The following is a 27,487-nucleotide window of genomic DNA, read 5'->3' as shown; positions in this document are numbered from 1 at the left end:
TGCTGATAAGTGTGCAATGTTCACTGTATGGTGCTGCTTCCACCAGAGCTGAACCACTTGGTTTGCTGTATGTGCCTGAGGCTTTTATGCCTCTGTGTGCCTTTCTGCTCCCACTGTGTTCAGGTGAAGGTTTCATATCTCAGCTTTTTATTAATATTTAAATTTGCCATCATTTCTCTAATCTTGTTTCGGATTCTTAGCTCAAGATTTGAGTGGACTGGCTGAGATATGAGTTACACGAGCATGGGATGAGGTTTGTTTCTGCACAACTTGAAGAATGTTAAATTACAGATAGCTTATCATCTAATAATGCCAGTGCAGCAGATCCTCAGCGAGTGGAAATTTGCCTGAGATGTTCACTGCTAACATTGTGGGTATCAGGTTTACAGCAGACAACCTTTGCCTGAAAAAGTTGACGTTCACAGTGGATTTTGGCAGCCTTAGGAATTGGAATTCAGTGATAAACCCCTACTATCAAATTGTGGGGAGGAGGAAAGTGTTTTGAAGGTTGTAAATTATTACAATATGGGAAATTTTGCATGGTAAGATTGTCGCATAAATTATGAAAAGCAGATTTAAACAAATATTGGCAATGTCCACGCATACAGTTGTTACCTGTATGTATTTGATAACAGAATTTGTTGTTTGATGAAATAATGCTTGTCTGTTTGGTTGCATCTCAGTATAGTGAGTGTTCAAATAGACTGGTTATATGAGAGAGGTGCAGCAGATCTTGGAGGGATGAGACATCTGCGTATAAACAAACTTGTAGTAGCAATGGATTTGAATTGGATTGGGGTTTCTGAACATAATTTTTTAGTAAAAGGTGGGGGTAAAATATTAAAAGCATGTATACATACACTTACTAAATATACCCAAGAAAAACTTTAAAGTGCAGATACCAATTCTGACTCAAGTATTTTAAGCTATAACAGCTGGATTCCTGGGGAGTGTTCCAGGAAGGTACCCCTGTACCTTTAATGTGACCATGTTCATACATTCATTCATTTTGCTAACTGCTGTTGATTATTACTTAATAATACTAGGGTAGATGGACTTCTGGTTCAAGCTGTCCCTGTGTTCCAACTGTCCTCCCTTTATATCTGTATGTTTATTCCCCCTGCTATGTGGAGGGATAAGAAAGCTGAATTAGCTGTTGGTATTTTTGGATGTTGCTGTTTGGCAGTGGCTGTAGGAGTTATCTCTGATGTTGCTCCAAGCACTAGAGAGCAGAGGATGGTAATTCTGCCTGGTTCCAGCAGTTACAAAGCTAGCTTTGCAAACCCCATCAACAAAATCTTGGAGAATTACTGCCTTTTGATATATTTTCATTAGAAGTCATTAGTTAAATATTACAGACATTAGGCTTTAGATCTCTTTAATGTTCCCAGTTCTTCACAGGTCTGTGTAGACCTGTGTATACTATGTAAATGGCAACAGAATTTATCTTGGGTAGTTACTTGTCCCAACATCATCTCTCACATCTGTGGCAATTTCAGCTGGAGTTGCCTAAAATTATTTCTAAATAATGGATAGCATAGGCCCACTGTTATCGAATTATCATAATTAATTTGCCTTCATAATGGAAATCTAAATTTTTTACGTATTATGTAGTGTAAAAATACCAAAGCTTGGAGAAAGGCTTCTAGTCTAAATTTCAATACTATGTTCTGTTTTGTAATTGTAGTGTGTCTGCAACAAGAAGCCTGCCTTCCCCCTGACCCAGAAAAATATAGGTCCTATTTTAACTCTTCAGTGTATGGTATTAATTCTTGATGGAAAGCTATTTGTGGTTATACTTAGGATGATTTCTTTTAGTTAAACCTTACATGTTGGGTTTTTGCTTAGTCTCCTTTAATAAGTTTAATAAACTTTTTATACAAAACATTGATTTCTGATGCAGAGACTTCAGCCATATTCTAACTCCATGGCTGTGGCTGTAATTATATCAGCTAATGGCAACCACTGGCTGTAGGCCAAGTAAAACAATTAAGAATGATCTGAATGTTAGGTGAAACAATGAGACACGTGAAGAGTTTGGTAGTGCTTTAGTAAGTCTCTTAAATTCTCTTTACTCACCAAAAGCTCCATTATTAGATCACTGGTTTTGTTGGAGATGAGCACGTTTGTATTCACGTCATACTTCAAAGCTTAAGAGAATAAAAAATTGAGCTGTCATCCTCACTTTAACCTTCCCTTTGCCAATTTAACTGGTTCTTAACCAACCTTATGCAAGTAGGTTTTTCCAAATGTTCTCACTCATGGTACTGCTTGCTGTCTGTTAACTGCTGTGTGTTCCCAACGTGCTGGACTGTGCACAGGTAGCTCCTCTCAGGAGGGGATTTTACCCCACTAGGTGTGTTTGTCTGTAGAATGGTATGTCAGCCCGTGGATTAGCTGTTTGCAGCTTCCTTGTTACTAATCATGACATCTGCTTTGCAGAACCTCCTCAAGTCCTCTAGGTGTACAGGTCTGTAGAGCCCTTGAATGTTTTTATATTCACCCTTGAATTTTACATTCTCCTTTGCTAGTAACCGTGAATATTATTTTTTAGAGAATGTTCTGCTTGTTTGGATTTTTTTCACTGAATAATTAAGTTCTACAATTTGATTACTGTATTAAGTGTTTGATCACTGCAGACTATAGAATTTCCCCTTCCACTTCATGGTGTGAAGTTTAATCCTTTTTGAAAGGGATTTACAAGTTGCAAGTGGAAGAGCTATTGGTTTTGTAACTTTTTCCAAAAGCTTTCTGCTGCTTCATTAATAAGATTGTCACAGTAGCAAAACCAGCTCAGGAAGGAATGACCCTCAGAACACCTGACTGTGGCCAGCCAAGAACTGAAACAAATGCCTAAGGAAAAAGTTGGGAATATTGATCCATGTGTTACACTGGTGACTGGATTATCAAACCGGTCATCATTTCATCAGGATTTTTTTTTTTTGTCCTTTATACTCTTCAGATGATTCATTAGATCCTTGAAATTAAAAAAAAAAAAATCCTTTGAAATTCTGTTTTGTCTTCAACAGTGCCCTTAAAGATAGTCGTTTCCCCCCAATGACGAGGGATGAGCTGCCACGGCTTTTCTGCTCAGTGTCTCTACTCACTAACTTTGAAGATGTATGTGACTACCTGGATTGGGAGGTAAGAATGTCAGATGTCTTTTAAGAAAATGATTTTGATACCACGAACATCTGTAGCCAAAGTCACACTGTTTAAATTATCTGCATATATTAGTGCAGCTGTCACTGTGTTGCACTCTATTACACATGGTTATGTGCATAGATTCAAAAGTTCCTTTTTGATAGAACTATCATCACCTTAAAAATGTGAGCCATGAAAATGGAATAAAGTTGTGGGTTTGCCCACTTAGGCACTCAGAGTGGTCTTAGAGTCTAAGACTCCATCAAGCAAAGTGTTGTCTGAGCAAAGGTGTCCTGAGGCCTTGTTTGCAGCATAGCAAACACAGTAACGTGGTAGATCAGTCCATGGACTCTGGAAGGGGGATCTTCCAGCATGGAAGTGAATAATCTGATGTATGCTTCTGGAAACAAACACTGCAGAAAACTGGAATCCCAGAACAAGCTGCCTTATTTAGCTTGTAGGAGCAAGACATTTATCTTTCCCAAAACTTTATTTGCTTTTGGAGTGAGTGGCCTGCACAGACCTGTATGCAATGAGGCCAAGTAAATCACTGCTCCTGGTTTTCTTTGCTCTTACACTTGGAGCTGAATCTATTTTAATTGCCAGGTTCTAGGAAACCTGCATGCATTCCCTGGGAACAGCAGCATCAAAGAGACTGAGAAGCAGATGCTGACGTATGTATGGCAGAGTGTGCTGACGGAAGTGTTAGTCTGTAGTATTCTGCTTTTCCCCAAATTATTTGGCATTAGACGCTTGCAAAAAACAAGCTGCTAGACTTGAGATGAACTTCTCATCTCAGTCATCATGTTGTGTTGCTCTTTGAGTCTGTATTTGAGTGGACATCAGAAAAAAAAATCTGTTATTGTCATACAATAGCAGATGTGCTATAATACCAGAGACACCACACAAGCTACAGTGTTTCCCTTTAATAATAATTTAGCCCTATTAAATATTTAGAATTTCTTGAGGGAAAAAGAGGTTTTCTTTTGTATTTACACATAAAAATATATATTGAATAGAAACTGCATTTGTTGTTAGAACACTAAAAGGCTGTCTCAGAAAGAAGGTATCCAGCAGTAACCTCAGCATTATGAATTTTACAGTAGCTGAAAATTAACAAAAATGTGTTTTCTGTTCACCTCATAATGGCAAGGGCTTCTTACCTTCCAGTGTGTAATTCTGAGTTGGATGAATCCAGGTTTTCTTTGGGGTTTATCAGCGTTTTCGCCATAATCAGAAATACTCATTTTTTATGTAATGTCAGACCAAAAATAAATCTTAGCTGAAACTGTGTGTGCATTTTCAATAAGGTGTTTTTTCAGAGAAAGTTGTCTGCCTTGTCACTGAGCTGTGCACGTACTTTAAACAGTATTTTCAAGTAATCAGACTGTAGTGACTGTTAATACTAAACCAAGTTAGAAATCAAAATGGTGGAATTTTTCTCCTTTACTAGGTTGAGTTTTGGTAGCAATCATGTGATGTTTTTAATTTCATTTCATTTATTATAATTTGTAAAAAATCAGACTATGAACAGACTCTCAACATGTGAAGTGCATAATGAAATAGTATTTAGGTTGGTGCATATAGTAGCTTAGAAATACTATTAGATGCTTCTTTATCATCTCAGTAATACATTTATAAGATGACCCAAATACTCATCCTTAAAGCTGAAACCAAAGCCTGAGTTCAAAAATCCACTCTCCCTTGGAAAGACTGGTTTTAACTTTGTTCCTTGGGAGGCTGCTGGTTCATAACAAATACTGTATTAAACAAAGGAAGCTTTTACTTTTTATGTCCTTTCTGTACTTTACTGCAGAATCTGTGAGACTTGTTAACAGCAGTGTAATCAAGCTTAATGCAGAACTCTAGCCTTGCTGAGTTCTGGATGATTTTATGGATTTTCACAATTCTTGTTGTGAAAGCTCTGACTTACAAGGGAAGAATGGAGGGGTCAAAAATGTAATAGTCCTTGTGTTATCCATTTGCTTAGTTGCTGTCTCCTATTTCATTTAAGGTTTTTTTAAATATAGGGTTTTAACAAATTCCTTTGAGTTCTAAGAAATGGTCACAAAGTAGGTTTTCATGCAAAAGGGCCTGGGGGCAGGGAGGTGATATACAAATATGAGGGGAAAAAAATTGTAATTGCTAGTCCTTAAAAGAATGACTCATCACTGTGTGCCCGTCAGTGAGATGGCTCATGTCACCCATGTTTCTTTTAAGAGAGCTGCAGTTATGCAATATTAATGGCAAAAGGACATTTCAGGATGTCTAGAGTATGATGTAAAGAGATTCTGCATCTTTCATCTCCTGTAATGCTGAGATCATCCTGAAAAACATCAACCTGGTTAGAAGACCCCATATCTGTAGGTGTGCTACTGATGATCTTGTGGGAGCCAGTTCAGCAGTTTGCTGACAGAGGCCACAATATTTCAAAATTGCCAATTCAGGCAACTCACAGTGCTCTAGGGACTTAGAGACAAGGTCATCTGAAGACACATCTCAGGAGTGTCTCCAATATCCTGAAGCAGAGTCGTAGATCTTCTTTTCTCTGATTAGGAAATTACCTTCCCAAACCAAATAAATGAATATTTCAGTTGTAAATAATGATGCAAGATCCTTTTCCAGTGCAAACTTCAGTCAAGTAAACAGGAGATATGTATGAATTTGCTGCTGTTGGCTCCCAGAAGATTTTTCAAATTGCTGCCACTTTCACCTTTTATAAAAGCAATCAGGAGAAAGTACACACCTTTAAAGGCACCTTCAGTGCCATGTTCATGAGGATGCTTCCTAAAATGTAATTTAGCATTCTTGTTTACATGGGACCTTTTCTGAATTGCAGTGCCCTTCAGTTGCTGAATAGATGTAGGGTTTTGAAAGGAACACTGAGAGTGCAGCAACTTCATCTCCGTTTCTGTTCAACAGAACCCCTGAGATATCACTGTGGTCCCAGTTGCTGCTGGGATGGAGTTGCACAGCCTTTCCACCTCAGAGAAATGGACAACATGAGAAACTCATGTTTTATTTTGTGTTAGTGCTGTTCCTTTATTAAAGATCAGACAGCAAAAAACTACTTATAAGAGAAATCATAAAGACCAGTTATTTTTAAACACATTTACCATTGATAGCAGTCATTCCCTCCCCACAGAAACTCAGCTTTATCCATATTGCCATTCTCCTTGTGCTCATCTTTGTTCTGTCCTTCCACCAGGTCTTTTCTTTGCTGCAGCAATTTGAATTCCTGCCTCAGGATACTTCCAGTTTTGTTGTTGGTTGTTACTGCAGATATACATTACAGTGGGAACTGCATGTGTAGTTAGCAGCACCCCAAAAAGAGGAATGTAGAAGAGTCTGAATAGGTTGCTGTGAAGTATCACGACAGGTCCTTTAGAAAGAGCTTCTGTTTGGTTTTTGAATTGCTTGTCTGCAATTTGGGCAAATAAGCTGGTGCTAGGAAGGGCCTGTGAGGGGATTCAAATCCCAGGAATGGTGTTTGTAAGGTGGGATCAGGTGCAGTTCCAGCCTTGATGCCACAGGCTCTGCCTCCTTGGGAAGGTACAGCTGCAGGGTATGTTACAATGGGAAATGGTTTAATGCATCCACTGCTGCCTTTTTTCTAGAGATACAGAGGAAAAAAGCAAAGTAACTACTCCCTCTCCATGTTATAGCAAATGAATGCTTTTAAATTTTTTTCACTAATTTAATTAAGAATCTGAGGTGAGGAGGGTGTTGCTAGACAGTAAAACCTGCCTTGCTAATTCAGACCCTCTTCTCATCTTTTATTGAAAGATCCTAAACCATTACAATTGTATGTAATTATGATAAAAAACCTTTTGGAAATCATTCCTGCACTTCCAACAAGTTAATAAATAACTACAATTGACCAGTGGCTCTTCCTTAAAATACATTGAAAGAGGTCTTTGCCCTGAAATTACTGGTCTTCAGTAAAGTAAAATCTGCAGAATTGTACATGCTGGCTGTGTTAATACAAAAGGCCTTTAGCCTGTGTGCACTGGTTTAAATATTAACTTAAATAGTTGTAGCCAATAATGTTGACTGAAAGGTAGCTTTTCAGTGTTGACAAAGTAGGTACATTTAAGAGTTGTGGAGAACCTTTCCTGCCTGTAAATGCAGCGACACCAACAGCTCTTGTAACTTCTGTTCCTTAGAACAGAGAAGGAGTCTTGATCTCAATGTTTTATTTTCTTAGGACAATATTCAGTGATCCCCTGTATGTAAATACACAAGGTCTGATGTTTAGCTGCTTATCCAAATTCCCTATGGACAGTCTAATGAGAATAATATTATTTCTTCCTCTCAGGATGGTTGGAGAGTCACTCCAAGGGGAACAGATTAGTGAACTGTGTTTGGAACTTTGGGACAGAACAGTATTTAACAGGAGAGTTTCTTGAACTTTGATTTCAAAGTGGGTTTTGGAACAATTTTTTCTAAGATATAGATACAGAGAGAGGTGTTGTGGGCAGTAATTTAGCAAGTGCCAGAGGACTTGGCAAAACAATAAATGTGGTGTGTTTTCTCCCATCCAGTGGTGTATGTAATTGAGGAATTCATTAGAATTCGATATGTAAAAATGAATATGAATGTGTTTAAATACACAACAAAGCCTGAATTTCTGTTAAGGTCACTTCAGAAGTGAAGTTTAAAGCAATCCTTAGGTTTTGTTTTAGTCTATGAGCTTGAATTAATATCGTCAGTGGACCTAATTTTAGGTAGCCTCTGACCACTTACACAACAGGCCAGAAAGTTTAAGTCTACAAGTACTGGATTTATAGGATACAGCATTTCATGTTCTAAAGCCCCATAGAAATATTTCTGTTGGAGGAGGTTGGTTTTTGCCTTTCTAAGTCTCTCCTTATCTCACTTTCCTCTCCCAATAGCAACAGTTTAAATAGATTCCTACCCACGTGGGAGGCTGAAACACAATCGCGTGGTGGTTGTGCAGCTCTGGAGGATACCTGTAGGTAGTAATTTCCCTAATCAGTGGTACCAGATGAGACAGAACTCAAACTCCATCTGCAGAAGATTGGTTTGTTTTTCTGAACTGCACAGACAGATGTTGTTGTTCTACAAAATGTTGCCAGTAGTGTATCAGTATTTTTAGTTTGGGAAGCAGCCCCAAGGCTGTGTGTGAAGGTGTTCACTGGTCCTGGGAGGAATGACAGTTACAGTCAATGCCTTCCAAACACAGACCCAGCCCTTACCTTCCCATCTCAGAGAGGGATGTTTTGGAAAATCTCACAGAAGTTTTCGTTACTGTGGGAACACTGATCTCTCAAAGTCAAAATAAATTCCAAACTGTGCCCATTCCAGTCTTAGTGTGGATCATTCTTATTTCGCTTGTGTGTGGCTTTCATTTATTTAACTCAAGCCTGGTTTTGATTTAACTGGAGCTGAACAATGAAAAGCCATTTGTACTGGACTGAAAGTCCTGCTCAGTGACACAGTTGGAATCCATGTTCCACAGAATCTTAGGAAATTTTCCCAACTGTGGGTGCAGTTGTTCATTCTGCTGTACATCCATTTTTTCTACAGGCGTGGGCCTAAAACTCCATTAAGATGATGGTTGGTGAGAACCATCCCGAGCAGTGATACAGTTTGAATGTTGCATCATACTTAATATATCCCTAGTGCTCCTGCTTAGTTGCTGGTGAATCCTATGGGGTCACTGTTACACAAAAGATTTGTGTAGCATTTAGAATCTCATATTCTGCAGGATTTGAAGGTGTGCAAAATCTGGAAATATTTAATCTTAGTGCTTAGGCAACTAAATATAGACAGTGAAAAACATCATCAGCTGCAAAAACATACCGATTTTGGAATAAACTCAGTAGGCTCATTTCAGTTTCTAACACTGTTTTATTTTACTTTCAGGCCCTTTGGGTTCATAATTACTTCATCTGAGTATACAGATTTGATCTCTCTGGCAATTAGATATCCGTGTTAGGAAAGCTGGGGTTTAGGAGTGTTTGGTAATGAAATTCCATGTTAAAATTTGAGACCAACAAGTTCAATTCACTGTGAAGTTTCATTTTTCCTGTTTATAAACCATGGTCAATTCCTAGGGAAACTCTTTGAGGGCATGACCAGCCACAAGAGACTCTTCCAACCATTTCTTCATGCTTATATCATATATAAAGAAGGAAAAGATTAAAAAATAAAGTCTTAATATAAGCAAATAAGATAATTGAAGAAGTGGTAGAGCTTTGTAAATATGTCTTATTTGTTTCTTGACTGCCACGCAGTTAGAGTGAAATAAGTTGTCTCTGGAAAAAATGTTACAGCATTTTTTGTTTAATTTTGTGTTCACAAGGAAGTGCCACACCAAATAACATGATTCCTGTTAAACATCAACTATTCATTTTCTCATACAATGTTGGGAACTTGGATTTAAATGGAAATAACATCTTGATTGTGTGGGCATGAAAATAAAAATGTCCATCTACTAATGCTTTGTGTTTATGCACAAAATGCAAAAGCAACTGAAAACTTTCTGGCATTGGAATATCTTTTATGGCATTCCTGAGCTCAGCACAGGTACTCTCCACAGAATTATTGTACCTTGGAAACAGAGGGGCTTAAAAATGCCCTGGAAAGGTGTGCCTAGCCTTTATTCTATTTTGGTTTTAAATTTTTTTGGCATTTCGACTTTTATCTCCATCCAGCTCTTTGGTACTGGTAATCTTGGTTTCCATGCTGGCATTTTGCCATGCTACAATACTTAGTAGCATGGAAATAGGAGTTTGAGGCTGAGTACTTTGGAATATTTCCTTTGTCTTGTCATATGTTAGCAGAAATTTTGAAGGCTCCAGGCTTGAGTTCATAGTGTCACAAATCTGTGATCGTTCAGTTGTTGCTTTTGAACTAAATAAATGCTGTTAAGTGAAGCCTCATTGGATATGGCAGCTGTTTAGTTGTGTGCAGATTGTAGCTGGTGACCAGGTGATTTTATTGGCAGCAACATTGCTGACAGTGTCAGAGGAGACAGTAAACTTGGAGGCAGAAGGACTTTTGCACCTCAGCTGGTTTTCCTGCAGCCCAGGAGTGAAGGAAGCTCCATGGTGTTGGAGTGGAGGAACATCCCTGTGCCACTGCTGAGCTTACGTGGCTGTGAGGTGAACACCCCCCAAAAAGGTCATACCCGCTGCGGTGCCACCTCCTGAAACTCTGCAAAATGGTATTGACCACTGAAAGGTTCATGTTTTGGGTCTTATCATGTTAGAAATCTGTACCTTTTTTCTGGCAATGTACTAATAAAGCTGCTGATTTCTTGCAGGTGGGTGTACATGGCATTAGAATAGAATTCATCAACGAGAAAGGATCAAAGCGCACGGCCACCTACTTACCGGAGGTTGCGAAGGAGCAAGGTCATTGTTGCACTTTATTTCATATGATCTGGTGAAGAATTTAAACATACCTATAAATCTGAAATGCAATATTTGACCTTGCACTGATGTCAGATGATGGAGCAATACTTAATTGTAAGAAGACTCTTATATAAAATGCCAGTTACATGCCTGTGTCAGTCCCCTGTAGGGATTCAGTAAACTGTAGCTGTTTTTTGAGCCAGTCGTAAATGCAGCATAGCTGTAGGAAAATAAAATATGGAGGGGTGATAGAGTGCTTTCAGCCAGGCTAACAGTTGTTAAAAGCTGTATAGTTGTTAGTCTGTGATATTAGGGACATGCAGAAGCTCTGCTAAGTGATGGGATGCCTGGGCAATTATCCTAACAGCTGATTTATTCCTGAATTCCCAAAGATCAAGTTGCTTTTCAGTTGGGTACTTTTTGCTAGTACTTAACTCCTCTTACAAACACTGACTTCCCAGGGTTTTTGATGGATGGAAGAGAATTATTTTCAATTTGAAGGTCCAAAGTAATGACGGTGAAATTCCCTTTTAATAGAGGCACAGCCTTAAGTTTGTGAATTTAAAAAGCTAGAGTAGATTTTGTTGAATAATCATCTTTTGGACCATCTTTTCGGCCAAGCAGCTCTGATGCAAAGGTTGATGATGTGTTTCAGTCTGTCTCAATCTTTTACATTTTGCATTGCTGCTTTTTTTCTTCCTCTCTTTCCTTTTTATATTTTTATATTTGCTTGTCCTCAAAGGGTTTTGCTGATACCTTTACTGAGGATCATCTTTAATTGATAATTCTCTTTCCAAATAGTTGCTTAAAAGTCTAGAGTTGTTCCAGGCTTTTTTTTTTAAATTTGGAAGGGGGGGGGGCAGGAGGAGGGATGTGTTTAAATTTCTAAATAATTTTAGTAGATCATGCATTACAATCTGACTCTTTAAGTCTCCAAAACTACCCATTTGTATTTTGTATGTACCCAAAACTACTGGGGTTTTTTGAATTTTCTAATGTAACAGTGTGACTAATGTATTGCATCTTTTGGAAACAGCATGTCTAACAGCTACTTAAAATATTAGGCTTTCTAAAATCAACAAGTAGGAGTTTTGAATAGTGTAAAGATTTTATTCAGAACAGTAATGATTCTTTATTTTTAATCCATCACTTCTTCTATTACCCAGACACCTATAATGTAATATATAGTAGTTCTAAAACTACACATATCGCTGTAAATCTAAGTGATATTTATGAAGAAATTCTGATCTCTGGAATTCTCTGCACATGTTCAACTAATAATTCTTTTCAGTTTGACTTTATACCAAAATTTAATTTTCCATACTGCCATAGCCATTTATAGTTTATAAAGTGACTGTGATACATGATCATACCTAAACGTTTGGGAGAACTTAAATTTTGTCTCTCACCCCCAGTCTATGACTGGGTAGAGTGGCTTCACTTTTAGAATATTTCAACTATAAAATCATATATAAAAAATACATTTTGTTTGTAGAATGAACTGTGTGTGTGAAGCAGTCCTATATGTCGTGTATCCTTCAGCTGTTCTGAAGTAGGGAAGAACGTTCTGGTCTCTCCCGAACGTCAGCAGGGCCTCTGTCCTTAACAGCACCACACCCCGTTCTGTGTTTTTGCAACATCTGTTCTTATTGCTGGATTTCTCACTAATTTTTGCTACTGTAAAATTCAACAGGATGGGACCACATTCAAACCATAGATTCCCTATTGAGGAAAGGAGGCTACAAAGCTCCGATTACTAATGAGTTCAGGAAAACAATAAAGCTAACCAGGTACGCCCCGGGAATCCACACCTTAGTCCTGTTTTGTAATGCTGTGAGTGTTCATTCCTGGTAAGTGCTCCTCACAGATGGTAACAGTAACCTTTCCTGTGTATATCATTAATGATCTCTTTGTTTTCACAAGAGCAGTACGGACTTTGGAGGATCTCTATGCCTGGCACAGGGATTAGTGGCACTAAGCAAGAAGAGGCAGCTGTTCAGTACCAGGGCACGTATAAATCAGGGTACCTGCAGATTGCGTTTAGCTCTGCACGTTCCCAGCAGTGCTTTCCCAGTGTGTTCCTTGGCTGTAGTGGGTGGTCAGGGCTGTGGTTAACAGGGATTACTTGCCCTTGTAAGGCTGTATTTGGGCAGATGGTGTGTAGTGGGGCTGCTGCTGTACATTACAGAGGCCTCTTGGTACTCCTGGATTTTCAGAGAAAGTTTTGAGTCTCTTTTATCCCCCCGTGGAGTACAGGTTTCCCTGATCTTAAGGTGTGAGACATGCAAACCATGGCTTTGACAGCCAGTGTACCAGTGAAACTATGTCAGGGTATTCTCAGAAGTGAGGACAAGAATTTAATATTTTGTTTCATGCTAGTTTAGTTTGATTTTGCTAATTTAATAAAATGTGGTCTTGAGGGCTTTGTGGGAGCCAAACTGTTTTAGAATTAGCAGCAGATACTCTGCCCATAATACTGTAGCTACGTGGTGAAGGGTGCAGGATTGAATGTCTATAAGAATGGCTCTAAAGCTCTTTATTTGTATAAGCTTGCAGTGTAAAATGACTGCTGAACTTTAGTTACCTAGTTATGTGTGGAGAAATAGGAATTTTTAAAATCTTCCGTTATAAGGAATTCTTGATCATCTGTACACTTCAGGGAGATAAAGATTTTGTGTCTCAATGACTGTTCAGAATTCTGGATTCTTGTAGGAATCTAATTATTTTGGAGTAGCTCTGAGTAAGGAAAACATGCTATTCTGAAGGTAAAAATAGGGAGGAAGGATTTACAGAATCCAGCCACATTTCCAAATGCAGAACCCCAATTTCCTTTTAATTTATTTCAGCTGCATACCTTGTTATCTTCTGTTCAGAAAGAACAGAAGCTATCTGGAGATAGCTGAGGGCAAGAGTAACAATGCTATAATTCACCAATGACAATTTCTGTGCACCTTAGTAAATAAGGAATATATTTTTCCAAGAAACAAAAATTCTGTAATTCTTCTTGCTACATGATTTTGTTTGGAGCAACAGCATGGGAGCACAAAACAAACAAAAACCACCCAAAAACTCACACCCCCCCCACCAAAAGAAACCACCAAAAGCCATGTGTTTACTGTATTTCAGTTCACAACAATGAAACTACTACCAAAATCAGTGGCCTAATAAGTGGAATGAACAAACTATAATTTTTGATGTTCAGAAGAAGTATTTTTTTTGACTGTCTGTTGTACTTGCCTTAAACCTCAGCTTCTGCTGACAGGTTAGAGACAGTAATATTAAAACAGTAATTGTTTCCCAGCATTAAACAACCTGTTTGAGAACCTCATTGTAATAACTTATTGTCATAGACAAAAATATCTACTGGAAGAGTGGAATAAGGGCTTCTAACTTCTTTTTTAAGTCTGTAAATTAAAGTAAATGTCCTGTGTGTGAAGAAAGCTTTAGGCTGACCAAAACTAATCTGTCACTATCTTCACTTCAAGTTAATACCCAGCAATTATGGCCATATTTTGAAAGAGGGAATTAAATAACAGTACCATCCAAGGACCTGTACCAGTTGCAGGGGTCTGGAATGCAGAGGGACAGATTCTCTTCCATCTGCTGAGCTGTGCAGAGGTCCCCTGGTTGGTTCTGAAGTGTGGGGATTCCACTCCCAGCCCAGCTCTCCCACCGGGTGCTGCGTTCTGTCCCCACCGATTCCAGAACAGCTGCAGCTGATGCCCTCAGCAAGGCCCAGTGGTGGTTGGTTAAATCATGTTCCTTGTTGTCAAACAATACTGATGCAAGTTTATCCAAATTATTTGATGCCAGGGCCTGGATTCTGCTTTTAGTTACATAGAACTGGCCAGTGTTCTGGTGGGATCTCTCTCCATTATTTTTCAACTGTCTTGGAAGTCAGGAGAGGTCCTGGTTGAGTGGAAATTTGCACATGTTCCATTTTTAAGAAGGGTGGTTAGTACAGTCATGGGTTTCTGTTCCCTCTACATCGAGCAACACAATAGGCAACCATTTTTAACAGTTCTGTTTGTTTAAAATATTTCTTATGAGCACTTATGTTGTGATTTGTGATGTGATTCAGGAATGACCCTGACCATTGTGGCAGTTCCTTCCCTGCCCTTGTGCAGCTGAAGTCAGTCCTACTCCCAGTATCAGAAGTATGGAGTTGTTATCTCTAAACAAACCATCAGTGTAGCATTTCTAGTGCTGCTTGCACCTTCCTGGTAACAGTTCCTGAATTGGCTTCTTTGCTCTTTTCCAGGTACCGCAGTGAGAAGATGACGATGAGCTACACAGAGTACCTTGCCCATCGTCAGCATCATCACTTCCAGAATGGTATTGGGCACCCCCTTCCACCATACAACCATTATTCCTGACACTGAGCCGCATGACCAGTCACTGGACCTCTCTGCAGACCTCTTCCCAGGAGACCCTGCCCCTTCTTGGTCTAGCTATCTCTATTACTGTACCATTTTATGATGATAGTTTCCGTTGCCATGTTGAGGCTCCTTAGTTGGTTCAGCTCATCATGGCAACGGGAGGGAAAACTGCATTACTACAAAGATCCCATACTTTTTTATTATCTATTCACTGCAGATTTTTTTGCAGCATATACCCTTGGGTTTTGTATGAAAATTTAAATTTCTACTTCATTAACATTGAATTATATCAATCAAGGCTTTCTGTGACTGTGGATGGAAGGAAGAGTTTAAGGATTGCAGTTAGGGATGCTTTGCTTAGCAAAAAGGCATCATGGCTTATGCATTAATAGGTGTGACAGGGAACGAAACATATCAGATTCAGGTATTAAAGGAGACAATGAATTGCATTTTCATAACATTCTTAATAACGTGTGTACAATATCTCACCCTCACAGTAAAGATTCCACGTAGCTTTGTACATGATCTTCAGATCCAGCACATGCAGCCGGAACGCCAAGGCTGACACACAGAATGGGTTTTTTTGGATGAAGAGAAGCAATTACGTGTACAATGAGAGGTGATGTTAACGTGGCAGCATTTTCAGAATCAAGTGGCCTAATTGGTAGGGCATGATGACATAATCCAGCAGGCTCCCAGACCCCTTTGTCTCCCATTCTGTGCTGGGAATCATGGGCAACTCGGCCCTGTCAAGACTCGTCATTATAATGCATTTGTAATGAGATGATGCCTTTCTGATGACTCAAATTAGGAGTGACATTTGTTTTCTAAAAACAGATTGACGAGTAGCAGATGTCATATTAGGAAGAAAATGGATTTAGATTTTAGTGCCTTTGACTATAACATAACTATATACTTATATATGAAATTCATAGGAAACATATAGCAAGTACTCCAGACATTCTAGCAAACCCTGTTGAAGCTGCTATGGCATCAGGGGTTTGGACATTTTTTTTTCTTTAAAGTGAGATTATTTTTTTTTTTAATAGTGAACTTATTTTGGAAAAGAGAAATCCCAATTTTGTTCTTTCATCTGCACTTGAACTTGTTGAGTTTTTTCAAGTCATGAATAGTTCAATCAAGTTAACTGTTGTTTAAGAAAAGAAAAAAAGACTGTTGTGAGACAGCCAGGACAAGTATGCCATAATGTTACATGTTTTCATCTATTGCAGGAATAGTGCTTGAGAGCTGTAAGTACTGTGTAATAATTCTGATACCCCTCCACACAGTAGAAGAAAGAAAACTGATTGAAACTTTTTCCTGCTGTAAAAATAGGATTTAGTAAAAGGTATGTGTGGTATATTTGCAAGCCCAGTCGATGGCAGGAGCTCACTCCTTCCTCCTGTGCCTGCAGAACTCCCACTGCTGCCTGTTGCAGCTCAGTGCGTGTTCTAGGGGACAGCACAGGCCGTCTGTTACAGAAAAGACCTTCCTAATATGTGTTAGTAAACCACAGTAAGCAGAAATTCCAGTTATTTTGAATAATGAATGTTTGTAAATATATAGAGATACAAAATTCAAGTAGATGAAATCCATTAAAATTCAGTTGTTATAAAAAAAAATTGGACTAACTGTAAAGATGTTTCAATAGGGTTTCAAAACCAGATAAAGATAAATTATGCTCATCCCTTATGCGAGGTTAGCTCTGCCACTTAATTTCTATGGAGGTTCTTGTAGGAGGTCTCTGATATTCCTTCATCCACAGCATTTATGTCCAAATATTACCATTTTCAGTTGCGATGCCTTAATTTATAAGCGGAGGGCCTGAAATTTCAGGAGCCAAGAGATGCCAGCCAGAAGCTGCAAAAATTAGTAGATGTTTATACAGAGGCTATTTTGGATGATACTGTTGTCTTGTTTCTACTTGGGGATCACTTTTAGATGAATTAGTCTTCAAGTGGAAATGTGAACAAGTGGCTACCTGATAGAGTTGTGTTGGTTTTTTTTCTTGCCCTTATAGGGAACCTGAGCACAAACTGAATCATTCTGCTGCAAAAAAAAAAAGTCATCCGACCCCATCTTTATCTGTCATCTCGTTACAGCTCGCTCGTGCTTCTGCAGGAGCTCATTGTTAGAAGTTTTTTAAAAAGATCTATTATATATAAAAATATATATGTATTGAAAGGTGCTAATCAACCTCAAGAAGGTCACGTGACTGGTCATGCGGATCTAAAATCATATCAGATTTTTTAAAAAATCTTCGATATATGCAGATGTTATACAGAATTTCTTACCAGTGTAATAATGATATACTGATGAATAAACAATCCTGCAGGTTTTTAAGGACAAGGTCAGCAATACTTCCCACCATGGCTTGGGGGAGAAAAGGATAGTTTTGTCTCCTTTTTGTATACAGCATAATGCACAATGCATTTTTGTCTATCTCTTAGTAGCTGTTGCTTAAAAATATAGTTAAAGGGTGTTATACAAACTGTAAAGGTGTGCTTTTGAACCGAGCTCATGCCAGACCCTTCTGGACCAGAGTTTTGTATCACTAATTAAAAAACTGTTACAGAGTCTGTGGTCAATCAGATTGTATGATATTTTTCTCAAAGATTGGAATAATCAGTCTACCTACAGTGTTTCTAGGGCACCTACCTCCTCAGCACACAGTGCTGAAACTGCTGCAGATTGTTTCTGTGTAATTGTGGGTTTCTTTGTACCAAACATGCAGCTCACTGTGACATGCACTGGCACAGAATAGGTCTGTTTGCTAAAAGCTGATCAACAATTGCTCTCACAAATGTCATTCCCTTGGAATTATGTTTAAGTACCTTTTAGTTGTATTGTTGGGGTTAGTTACAGATTTGTTTTTCATTTGGGGTACTTTATAGAAGTTAAGGTACAACCAAATAGCTTATATTTCACTGTTTGTTAAGTTGAAATGCTGATTTTTTTAATGAGCACTACTCAGTTTGCCTTATTCCATTAAGGAGGTTGTTGGGGGCTTTTTTTCATTCTCTTGCTTAACGTTCCTAAAAACCCTGTTCTGTAAACTGAGATAGACAACCAAACCGTAGACTTGACGTGAAGCTGTTACTCAGTGATGCTTCAAGTGGCCTTCCCGCTGCCGCCGCAGCTCTGAGGCCCCATCCCCGCGCTGCTGCCACGGCAGGGAGGGCACAGCCCGGTCCTGACCTCAGAGACACTCTGGAGCCGAGGGTGGCACAGCCACTGGCACACCTGGCGTTTGTATACGGACCTCTACTTGTCTTCAAATGTGCGGGTTTTTAAAATTGTTGTCTGGAGTAGGTTACATCTCTTATGTGTGTTAGATCGAACCAAAGAAGCCTCCAGCCATGCCCAAATGCTGCTCCTAAAGCCTGCCTTCCAGTCCTTACAAAATCCCTGCAGGATTAAATGTGTTAACTTTTTTATTTTTGTACAGTTTCTAACTGATTTTTGCTAGTGATGTTAATTAAGTTTATTTGGGGAGTCTGAATATCTCCTCCATTTAAATAAACTGGTGACTTTCCTTTTATGTTAAAAAAAAAAAAAAGTTAAAAAAAAAAAAAAAAAAGAGAAACCCAAAGTGTGCCTCTCAGATTTAAGGGTTTCTGGTTACATTTATTCTTAAGACCAGCAATGATTCTTTATATACAAAGATATGTTTTCCTCATTTTTTTATTACTGTTAAAGAAAAAAATAAAAAAGAAAAACCTCTTTCTTTGCTCTGGACCCAGTAATTGCGCTGGTACATAAACGCACTGAGAAAACAAACTTTTGTTTGAAACTTTTGTAACAACTTATGACTGTTTTTGTATATCAAAGTTGATTCTTTTCAAGATATTTGGATCTAGTTTCTAAGTTATTTTAGCGTTTTATATGTTACAAAAAAAAAAAAAAAAAAAGAAATTACTTTAAATTGTTCACCAGCATCTTGAGTTATCTTCAATGCCATGGTGACACACACTGGGCTTAGAGCTACCTGGAGTAGCTTGTAAGGCCTCGCTCTTTTCCTTCCTTCCTTAGCAACTTGATTGATTACAATAATATCACAGATTACCTGAACCCCCTTCCTTTATAACTAGATCCTCCTTCCTTCCACATTTAATTGCTATTAGTGTGAAGAAACTGTTGAAATGGGCATTTAATATAAGTACGGCTTAAAAAGAGAAAAATGAGGAAAAAGAAAAAAAAAATGCTAGAAGGTTATCTGTGGGTCTGTGAGATATGGCTGTGGAAAGATATTGTAGTAGTTTTAACACTATTGTTATTACCTTTTAAATCATTTACCCAATAAAATAAGGAAAAAGAATCACCATTTCTTTTTATGTCTCTCTGCTTAATTGTGTGGCTTGGTCAATGTTTTTATTTAAGCATTTGTACCTGGTGTTAATGTTAAAGGCTAATGGTGTGTTAGAAATAGTTTCCTGGCATTAACTGTCTTTCCCTTTTGTCTGCTGTAGGAGCAGACTGGGGTACCTGCAGCTTTCAGACTAATTCAGAAGGGAGTCACTCAACACTCCAAGTTAAATCATTTATATTAGTTACATCAGTTATTATTTATACCAGCATATTTATTGGTATTTATATCAATTACCAGTTCAGTTTTATACTTTTTATGTTGAAGTTTACACATGGAATTCTGTCCAGACCTGAGCTACTTCCTGTGAGACAAGGAAGTGGTTTCAGTCTTTTTAAGCAAAACTTGCTCACAGAACCAGTTGTACTGGTGTAACCAGTACATGGCCTACACCACTTACAGACAGATTAGTCAGCACAATATTGTTGCAAAATGTGTATCAAAGAATCTCTGTCAAAGCCCCAGTCCAGCTGATGGCAAAGGAAAGTACCCAGAGAGGCAAAACCCCGTTGGAGAACTTTGTTCCCTGAGCCAAATTCTTGGTGCACTGAGAGACACTTTCTGCTGAGTCCTCTCTAGGATAATTCCTGAGACAAAGCATTCCATCTCCCTGGAACTCAGGTCTGATTTTAGAAGGGGTTTGTTTGCCTGTGCCTAATGCAATATTCATAGCTCTGCTGGCTGTAGATGCAAAGTCTTTGAAAACAAACCAGTGGGATCCATGTAACCTTTGGATGTTGAAGACTGATGCAGCCATTGCTCCACTTGCTCCAGACCTGCCCGAGTAAATAGCTTCCATTGCTGGTTTTATATGTCACAGCTTTGGTATCACTAGTCTGAACTGCATAAAACTTTCCTAAAACCCTCAGGCCATTGAAATGTAGAGCTAGTTATCACTTCCTACCCAGAGTTTCCCACTCTTCTCACCACTTTAGCCAACTCTGCCCTTATCATGCTATTAAAAAAATCAAACTAACAGAGTAATATTGAGGCTGGTTCAGAGATGGAAACTTGCTTATTCTTATGTATTTGGTGGTACTAAACAATGAAAGGCTGATTTCCAGTTAGTTATAGAGAGCTGTTGAGAATAATTAGCAGTGCCTGAAAAGGGAAATTGCTTTCTTGGTTCATCTCAGGCTGCTGTACAGCACCACACTGGATTTCTACTTAAAGCTGTTATATCAGGGTTTATACTGTTCCAGAGAAATTAAGCTGGATAATTGATTCTGTTCCCCAGCTGCCTGAAAAATTAAAACCTCTAAGATGCATATATAATTATACAGGTGGGCATATCCAGTGTGTTCTTTTTCCAGGAACAGTATTTGCCAGGAACCTCACACAAGGAAATAACCTGCTTGTCTGAGCTATACTGGGTGACAAGAATACATTTATCTAGATTGCAATAATATCAGTTACAGCCAGAAGCGTTTCTGAAGTGCATTAAAACTGCTTTGCCATCACCTCTGGTGTGGGCCTGTCCAAGTACAGTACTGCAGCTACTGCAGCAGCTTTCTGAACAAAGTTTTGAGCTGAAAACTTCTGTAAATGTTCTCCCACCTTCTACTAAAGTGCCATGAAATGGGAACTATAAGACACTGCCAAAGCTGGGGTAGGAACAGTGGAGGAAGCTTCATGGTACTGTAACACTCTTTCCTGAGCTCTTTACCTGAAAGACAAGGACAGGAAATATTTAAACAGTGATTAAAGGATTTATGTCCCACAGTGAGCTCTGCCAGCAAACTCGGGCTGGTGTTGACTGGCAGGTAGCAGGTACAGGTCATACTGAACTGCTTAAAACTTTCAGAAAGCCCAGTAACCATTGTTCTCCCAGGAACTGCTGTGTGCAAATGGATGACATCAGGCAGTACAGACTGTTTCAGACAGAAACCTCTGTATTTTGTCCTGACTTATAATTAGCTAATATTTAGTGCCTCTGTGACTCTTGACTGTTAATGTTACAAACTGAAGTGGAAAGGCAATTTTGGTTTTCTTACCTAATTATAAAAAGTCTTAAGCAAGACAAACTCCAGGCCTGGCACAATTAGAATGATAACAAAACTGTCCAGTATCCATTAAAATGCATTTATTTGTTTTAATTCAAAGGTTTAACAACTATTTGCCCAATGATCTGTACTTAGGGCACAACAACAAAAAAAATCCCATCATCAGACCAAAATACAAAAACAAGTACACAAATTACCCCGTATTTGTAAAGTTACCTCATAACCAAGGTTTAGCACATTAAAAAGTTTACAAAATTCATAACACTCTTACAAATTATTCAGAACTAACAGCATTTGTGGCAGTTGAGCCCATCCACGTCCACCCTTGCCCTTGCCAAACCATTCTGTGCCTGGATAACGCTGTGCTGGAACTGGAGGGTGGGGTAACCAGATCTGCAAGTTTCCAAAGACCCCTTTGTGGTCCAGCCCAGCTCCAGCCCCCTGGCACAGCATGGATGGGGAGAGCAGGGAGTGCTCACTGGTCTGCCTGCTGCGTTCTCTGCAGCATTGGGATAATGACTCAGTAAATGCAGAAATAATTTAAAAAAAGTACAAAATTGACCCTGAAGAAAAATAAAATTATTTATGAAACAGCTTGGTTTTGACTAAGTTACACCAACAGCTGCAAGACAGATTTACAGCAATATCACTTAGAGTACGAGATCACAAAATCAACAGATTCCTTATGAGTCTTGTCGCCATAAAACTGAAAACATCAAAGCTGACCTGTCTGCCTGCAGAAACCTTGCACCTCCTACCTGGGCTGACATGGGCCCCCTTCCTGGCTTTTGGCCTTTTCAGAGCTTTGTTAACAATTAGAACTAATTTCATTCCTAAGAATCCACCTCGAGTGAAACAATTGCAACACAAGAAAACAGCACAACTCTATTTTCCATTAGCTATGGATGCATAGAAAAACAAGTGCTTCTGGTTTAGATGCATGACTTAGGACACAAAAGTACAGTCATTTAACAGTTGCAAATACCATTTCTGAAAGGAAAATACAATTGGGCTTTACAAAATTATATCAAATATACACAAATATCAAAACCCTGATTGTGGCCAGGAAGAGAAATTACAATTAGGTACTCTCTCACCTCAAGATTTGCAAATGGACTGACTTTTCCTGTCTCCCAAGTTCGGCAAGGCAGCAGCTGCTCAAGCACACGTAGGCTTTGCTTATAAGCAGCATTTTTGAACTGTAAGAAGCTGAACCAAAACCAGCTCCAGGTGCGTGTTCATAGACTGGCTTTTCATCAGTTTATACACGCACGGTTCATTTTCACCCTTCAAAAGAAACAAGACGCAAATTCTCCTTTGGTGCTTAAATAGCAAGAAGCTAAATGAATAAATGAATAGATAAAGCTCAGACACTGAACAGTGTCTGAGTCCTTGGAAAAATAGCACTGCAGGGGTCCTGGACAGCTAAAGCTGTGGCACAAGGTAGTGGGTGCAGAAATGATACTGGTTCCCTTCTGTGCTTTGGAGGGTTGGATAAACAAACCCATCAATAAACAAGTTTATTAAAGTTAATAATGCACCATTTATGGGTACACTTGGAGGGAAATGTAGCCACTTGGTGGCAGCAGGAGCAGTTTCCTTGCTCCTTGTTTCTTTTGAAGTGCCTACAGTACTAAAAATTAGAGGGCTCTGTTCAGACCCCTTAATACATACCAGTGTCTCTGTGAAGGCCAGGCAGCGACACTGCACAAGGGGTTTTTTTCTGGGATTGTGCCCAACTTGCTCTTGGACAGTAAATGAGCCCACTTTGGGGTGAGATTTTACACTCAGCTTCAGCCATGGGGAATAGCGGGTGTGGCTGTCCAGCACAACTCCTGCCCCCACCTATTGCCAGTGTTGCCATAACTGTGAGTGCCACCACAAAGGACTGGGGCACACCTGGCCAGGAGGACCAGGACAACCCTTTCACTAGCACGTGGCACTGCAGCTCTGTAAAATCTCAGCACCAGGTACCGAGCAACAGCTTCAAGTTATCTTGACATAGATTGTGTGCGTAATACCCCAGCAGAGAAAGCAGTTACCTCCCAGGAGCAGCAGGAGGGTTTTGTTCTTTCATTTCCAGCATAAATAAGCATAAAAGCAACCAAAGAAATCATCTGTATAGTGTAAGTGCCTATAAAAGAAACCTTTAGGGGAAAGGAAAAATCAGCCTCTGTGAGGGAAAACAACAAATACCTGTTACAGAGATGAAGCTTTCCCATTCTTTCCTATATCCTGCATGCACATGGAACAAGCTCTGGCTGATGCACATTCCCAACAGATACCAGAGACAGATGAGGAATAAAGGGTAAAGGAGGTGAAGTTCAATGATGGTTTCTTCAAAAGTTTGTTGCCTTTCTGCTCCCATTCTGACCTGCCCTCCCTTCAGTGGAGCCTCACTCTCGATCTCAGCCTTACTCTCCCTTCTCTCTCAAGGAACTGTGGATGTAGTTCCTTGTGGTGGCTCACCATCACCAAACATGAAATATTAAGTTTTAAAAGCTTTCAAAAAGGGGCACAGGGAAGGAGGGAATAATTGTGACTTTTGGGCCTGTCACTACAGGAAAGACATTGGGGCTCTGGAGCACATCCAAAACAAAGCAACAGAGCTGCTGAAGGGTCTGGAGCACAAGTCTGATGAGTGGGAGCTGAGTGGGCTCAGCCTGGAGAAGAGGAGGCTCAGGGTGGACTTTGTCACTAGCCAGGTGGGAGTCAGTCTCTCCTCCCGGGAAATAAGCAACATGACAAGAGGAAACAACCTTGAGTTGCACCCAGGGAGGTTTAGATTGGATATTAGGAAAAATTTCTTCACCAAAAGGGTTGCCAAGCATTAAACAGGCTGCCCAGGGAAGTGGTGGAGTCACCATCTCTGGAGATATTTGAAAGATGGGAAGATGTGGCATTTGGGGACATGGGTTAATGGTTGGTTTGATGATCTTAAAGGTTTTTTTGGACCAGCATAACAGGGAAAAGCACAAGTCAGCCCAGTGACCACCAGCCAGCTCTGATCCAGGGTGGGAAGGAGGGCAGCAGTGACCACTCAGTGGCTCTGCTGTCACAGCCAGTGGTGCAAGAGGTACAACCGCACCAGGAATCCCTTCAGCCAAACTGCCCAGGGATTTCCCTCATGTCAGCTCTGCCATTCCTGCTACTGAATTTTAAGTCAGCCAGAAGAGCTCACAAATTTTGCATTCCAAGCAAAGAGCCTACACTGGTGAGACACCTGAGCTCATTTAAATGCTCCTGCAGTTTTAATTGACCAGAGGCAGTCAGTGGTGGCAAACAGCAGCTGCTTTATACTTGTTTGGAATGCCCTGAAGCATATGACTATAAATAGTTTAAAAAAGAAAAAAAAAAGACTGCTACCTATAGAAATGTTTCTAGTAACTACAATATTCTGAGGGGGGAAAAAAGGAAAGATTCTTTAAAAAACAGGAAAGATTTTTTTAAAAAACAAAAAACTTTAAGTTAAGCAAATAATAATGCTAAATAGTATTTGGGAAAATGTGGCTAAAATCATTCTATTGTAATACCAAATATGCCTTCTAAACAGAATTGAATCCAACATAAGGCATTTTGCCGAATTTTTAAGTAAATAAATAAACCATGATACAGGTTGGGAAGAATTAGTATTTTGCTCAGCACTGCACAGGGGATGAAATATATTAATAAGGGACAGGCTTTAACATCCAGTGTTGGCATCTCCCAGCAACATCCTGTGTTTCATCACAAAGGACTGAATCTGCTGAAACAACCAGCAAGAACTTCCATCCCTTCAGCAGCTCATCCAGTGATCTTCCACAGATGGATTCAGGCCTTCAATGCCAACACATTCTTTCTTTAGGCCCCGCTCCACAAACGCTTCAGAAGATATTCCCAGCTCTCCTGATGCAGCAGGGAGAGTCCACAGTGGAATTCATCATGTACCAACACTGAGTGACAGTGAACTCTGTGTTAAATCAGGTGCTTATCTTCTGAGTTGAATTCTAATTAAAAACACCAGGAGCCACATAGTCTGTGTAACTCACACCAGCTGTATATGCCTGAGGGATAGTTCAGGTACATGCTGCATGTTCTCAAATTGTAAGCATACATGTATCTATTCTCTTTTATGTATGTGTGTGTATATATATATATATGTATATGTATATGTATATATATGTACACATACAAACACACAGAGCAAGGCATGGAAGAAACCCAAAAACTAGTCTGTAAATCAATGTGGGACAATATTTTTCTGATTGAGGTGTGGTTTTTTTAATCATACAGAATAAAAATATTTGAAGTAGCCGCTTCTTCCTTCGCCAATGAAAATTTTCCTTTTTTAAGGAAAACAGACAAAAAGCCCAAAATCAACCACTTCTTGTCCTTAGTTTTCCCTCCTGAGGTATAAATGACTGTACCCTAACTTCAGAACATCCCTTCAGGTGATCCAGCTGAAGGAGGTATGGTGGTTTTGGTTTATCTTACAAGTCACAGCTTTGATAACACAATGAATCTATAAATTGCAACAAACTTCTGTGCAACAAAAACCTGCAGCCTCAAAACCCAACAGCCTGTGACACAGACTCACAGTTCTGGAAGAACACACTCAGGATTTCCCATCTTTCTGCCCAACAGTTTCTCCTCTAGCCTTGCAAAATTTGAACAGGTACACAGTTCACCGTTTATCATTCTGCCCATCTACATCCTGTTCTCCAAAAGAAGATTTATTCTTACCAGTAAACTGGAACATGTTCTTTTCAGTAGAGGCCTGTACTGATTAGACATTCCTGTTTGTACCTGTATTTTAAAATCAGTACACAGAATGTAAAAGAGCTGTAGGGAGAGAACAGTTTCAGTTTGTTCCTTTTTTAACCAGTCTACTCAGCCAGGAGCAGTGTAGACGGAGCAGGAATGTTTCAAAAGCTACTAAGTAAAAAAAAAAAGAGAACTCTGATCTTTACAATGGACTTTGTATCTCCACTCCTTCTCCAGTCTAAGCTAAGTGAAAAAACATTTTGTTCAAAGTCTGGACAGAAGAGTGGATGCATTATCTTATCATGGCTTATACATAACATGGTCTTTTGAAATTATTTCAACATGATTTTTTTTCCATTCAGCCAAATAAAAGTATCTCCAAAGCATCAAGATATGATGGGACTTCACTAGATGGATATTTATCCACAGCAGCTTAAGAATTAAGTAGTTGATTTAAAAAACAAACCAAAAAAAGTATTGTTTGAATGAGTTATTGTTCCCCAACATTTTCAACCAGCTTAAAGAAAGTACAGTAGAACCTCACTTCTTTGCACTTACAACTGGGAGATTAACATTGTTTCCTGTGGCTGTTTGGGAACATTCAGGTTCTAAGAGTTAAGCCAAGATGATGTGGTTCAGCATGTGTTCGTTCACATCACTGGAGTGTTGCAATGCAGCATTATTTCCTATCCCATGATAGAACTGTACTTATATTTAATGGAAAATAAGTCAAAACAAGGTAGCACTGCCACTCTCTTTGCTGGAATGTGGACAGGTCCTGGCCTAACTTTAGTGGTGGCTTAGCAAGATTCTACTGTAATCTATACAAAATGTATAAAACACAAACCTTTCCCAGAATAAGGCCACTAATTTTGCCATTGGCAATAGGCAGTGAGAAACAGCAGGTAAAAAAAACCCCTCACTTGATTACAAAGGTGTTTCTGAGGCAATAAACTGTGGGGAGAAGTATAAAGCCGTTGTCCTCTCATCCCTCCTCCTTGTTTTCCAGTATAGGTGTCTCTGCTTCCTGCACGACTCCACGGGGAGAAATTTCAGTCTATTTTCTTAGCTGGGAGTCTGAGCAAGTCCATGCTACATTTAAAGATGGGGACAGCACTGTAAAACAGTAGGATTACAAGCTTCCCATGGGTCATGGTCATGACAGTCTGATGTCCACACGCCCAGACTCGATACCAGGGCCCATAAAAAGGATCTGAGACAGCTGGGCACAACATGTTGTTCAAATTCACTTCTGTAACCTGAGAAAGTGACAACAAATTTATAAATTAAACAATATTTTTGCTTTGCACCGATTCAGACACCTAAACTGGTAATTTTGAAATTACCATAATAACAGAAAAGTGTTTAGGTGATGCTTTTGCTCGACACAAATAGGGCAGCTTCCAGAAATAAAGCAGATCCAAATTTTGTTGTGCATTTAATAGATGGATTTATGCAGGTACATAACCA

General features: G+C 39.3%; 2 protein-coding genes across 2 annotated transcripts in view; one reads left to right on the top strand and one right to left on the bottom strand.

The window, feature by feature from the left end:
* Nucleotides 1-19,226, top strand: part of AMMECR1 (Alport syndrome, mental retardation, midface hypoplasia and elliptocytosis chromosomal region gene 1) — a 95,151-nt gene extending 75,925 nt beyond the window's left edge. Inside the window, exons 4-7 of the mRNA XM_027645152.1 lie at nucleotides 3,030-3,144; nucleotides 10,436-10,526; nucleotides 12,220-12,316; nucleotides 14,788-19,226. Of these exons, the coding sequence (XP_027500953.1) occupies nucleotides 3,030-3,144; nucleotides 10,436-10,526; nucleotides 12,220-12,316; nucleotides 14,788-14,902 (418 nt within the window). The 3' untranslated portion in view covers nucleotides 14,903-19,226. The remainder of the gene's footprint in view (nucleotides 1-3,029; nucleotides 3,145-10,435; nucleotides 10,527-12,219; nucleotides 12,317-14,787) is intronic.
* Nucleotides 19,227-24,192: 4,966 nt separating this feature from the next.
* The window catches only part of TMEM164 (transmembrane protein 164), a 32,831-nt gene continuing 29,536 nt past the window's right edge, over nucleotides 24,193-27,487 (bottom strand). Inside the window, exon 7 of the mRNA XM_027645208.1 lies at nucleotides 24,193-27,276. Within this exon, the coding sequence (XP_027501009.1) occupies nucleotides 27,070-27,276 (207 nt within the window). The 3' untranslated portion in view covers nucleotides 24,193-27,069. The remainder of the gene's footprint in view (nucleotides 27,277-27,487) is intronic.

Source organism: Corapipo altera, unplaced genomic scaffold (genome assembly GCF_003945725.1).
Source record: "Corapipo altera isolate COAL_440 unplaced genomic scaffold, ASM394572v1 65, whole genome shotgun sequence".
Classification (NCBI taxonomy): domain Eukaryota; kingdom Metazoa; phylum Chordata; class Aves; order Passeriformes; family Pipridae; genus Corapipo; species Corapipo altera.
The sequence above is the reverse complement of the archived record's forward strand: the minus strand, read 5'-3'. Positions and strand labels throughout refer to the sequence as shown.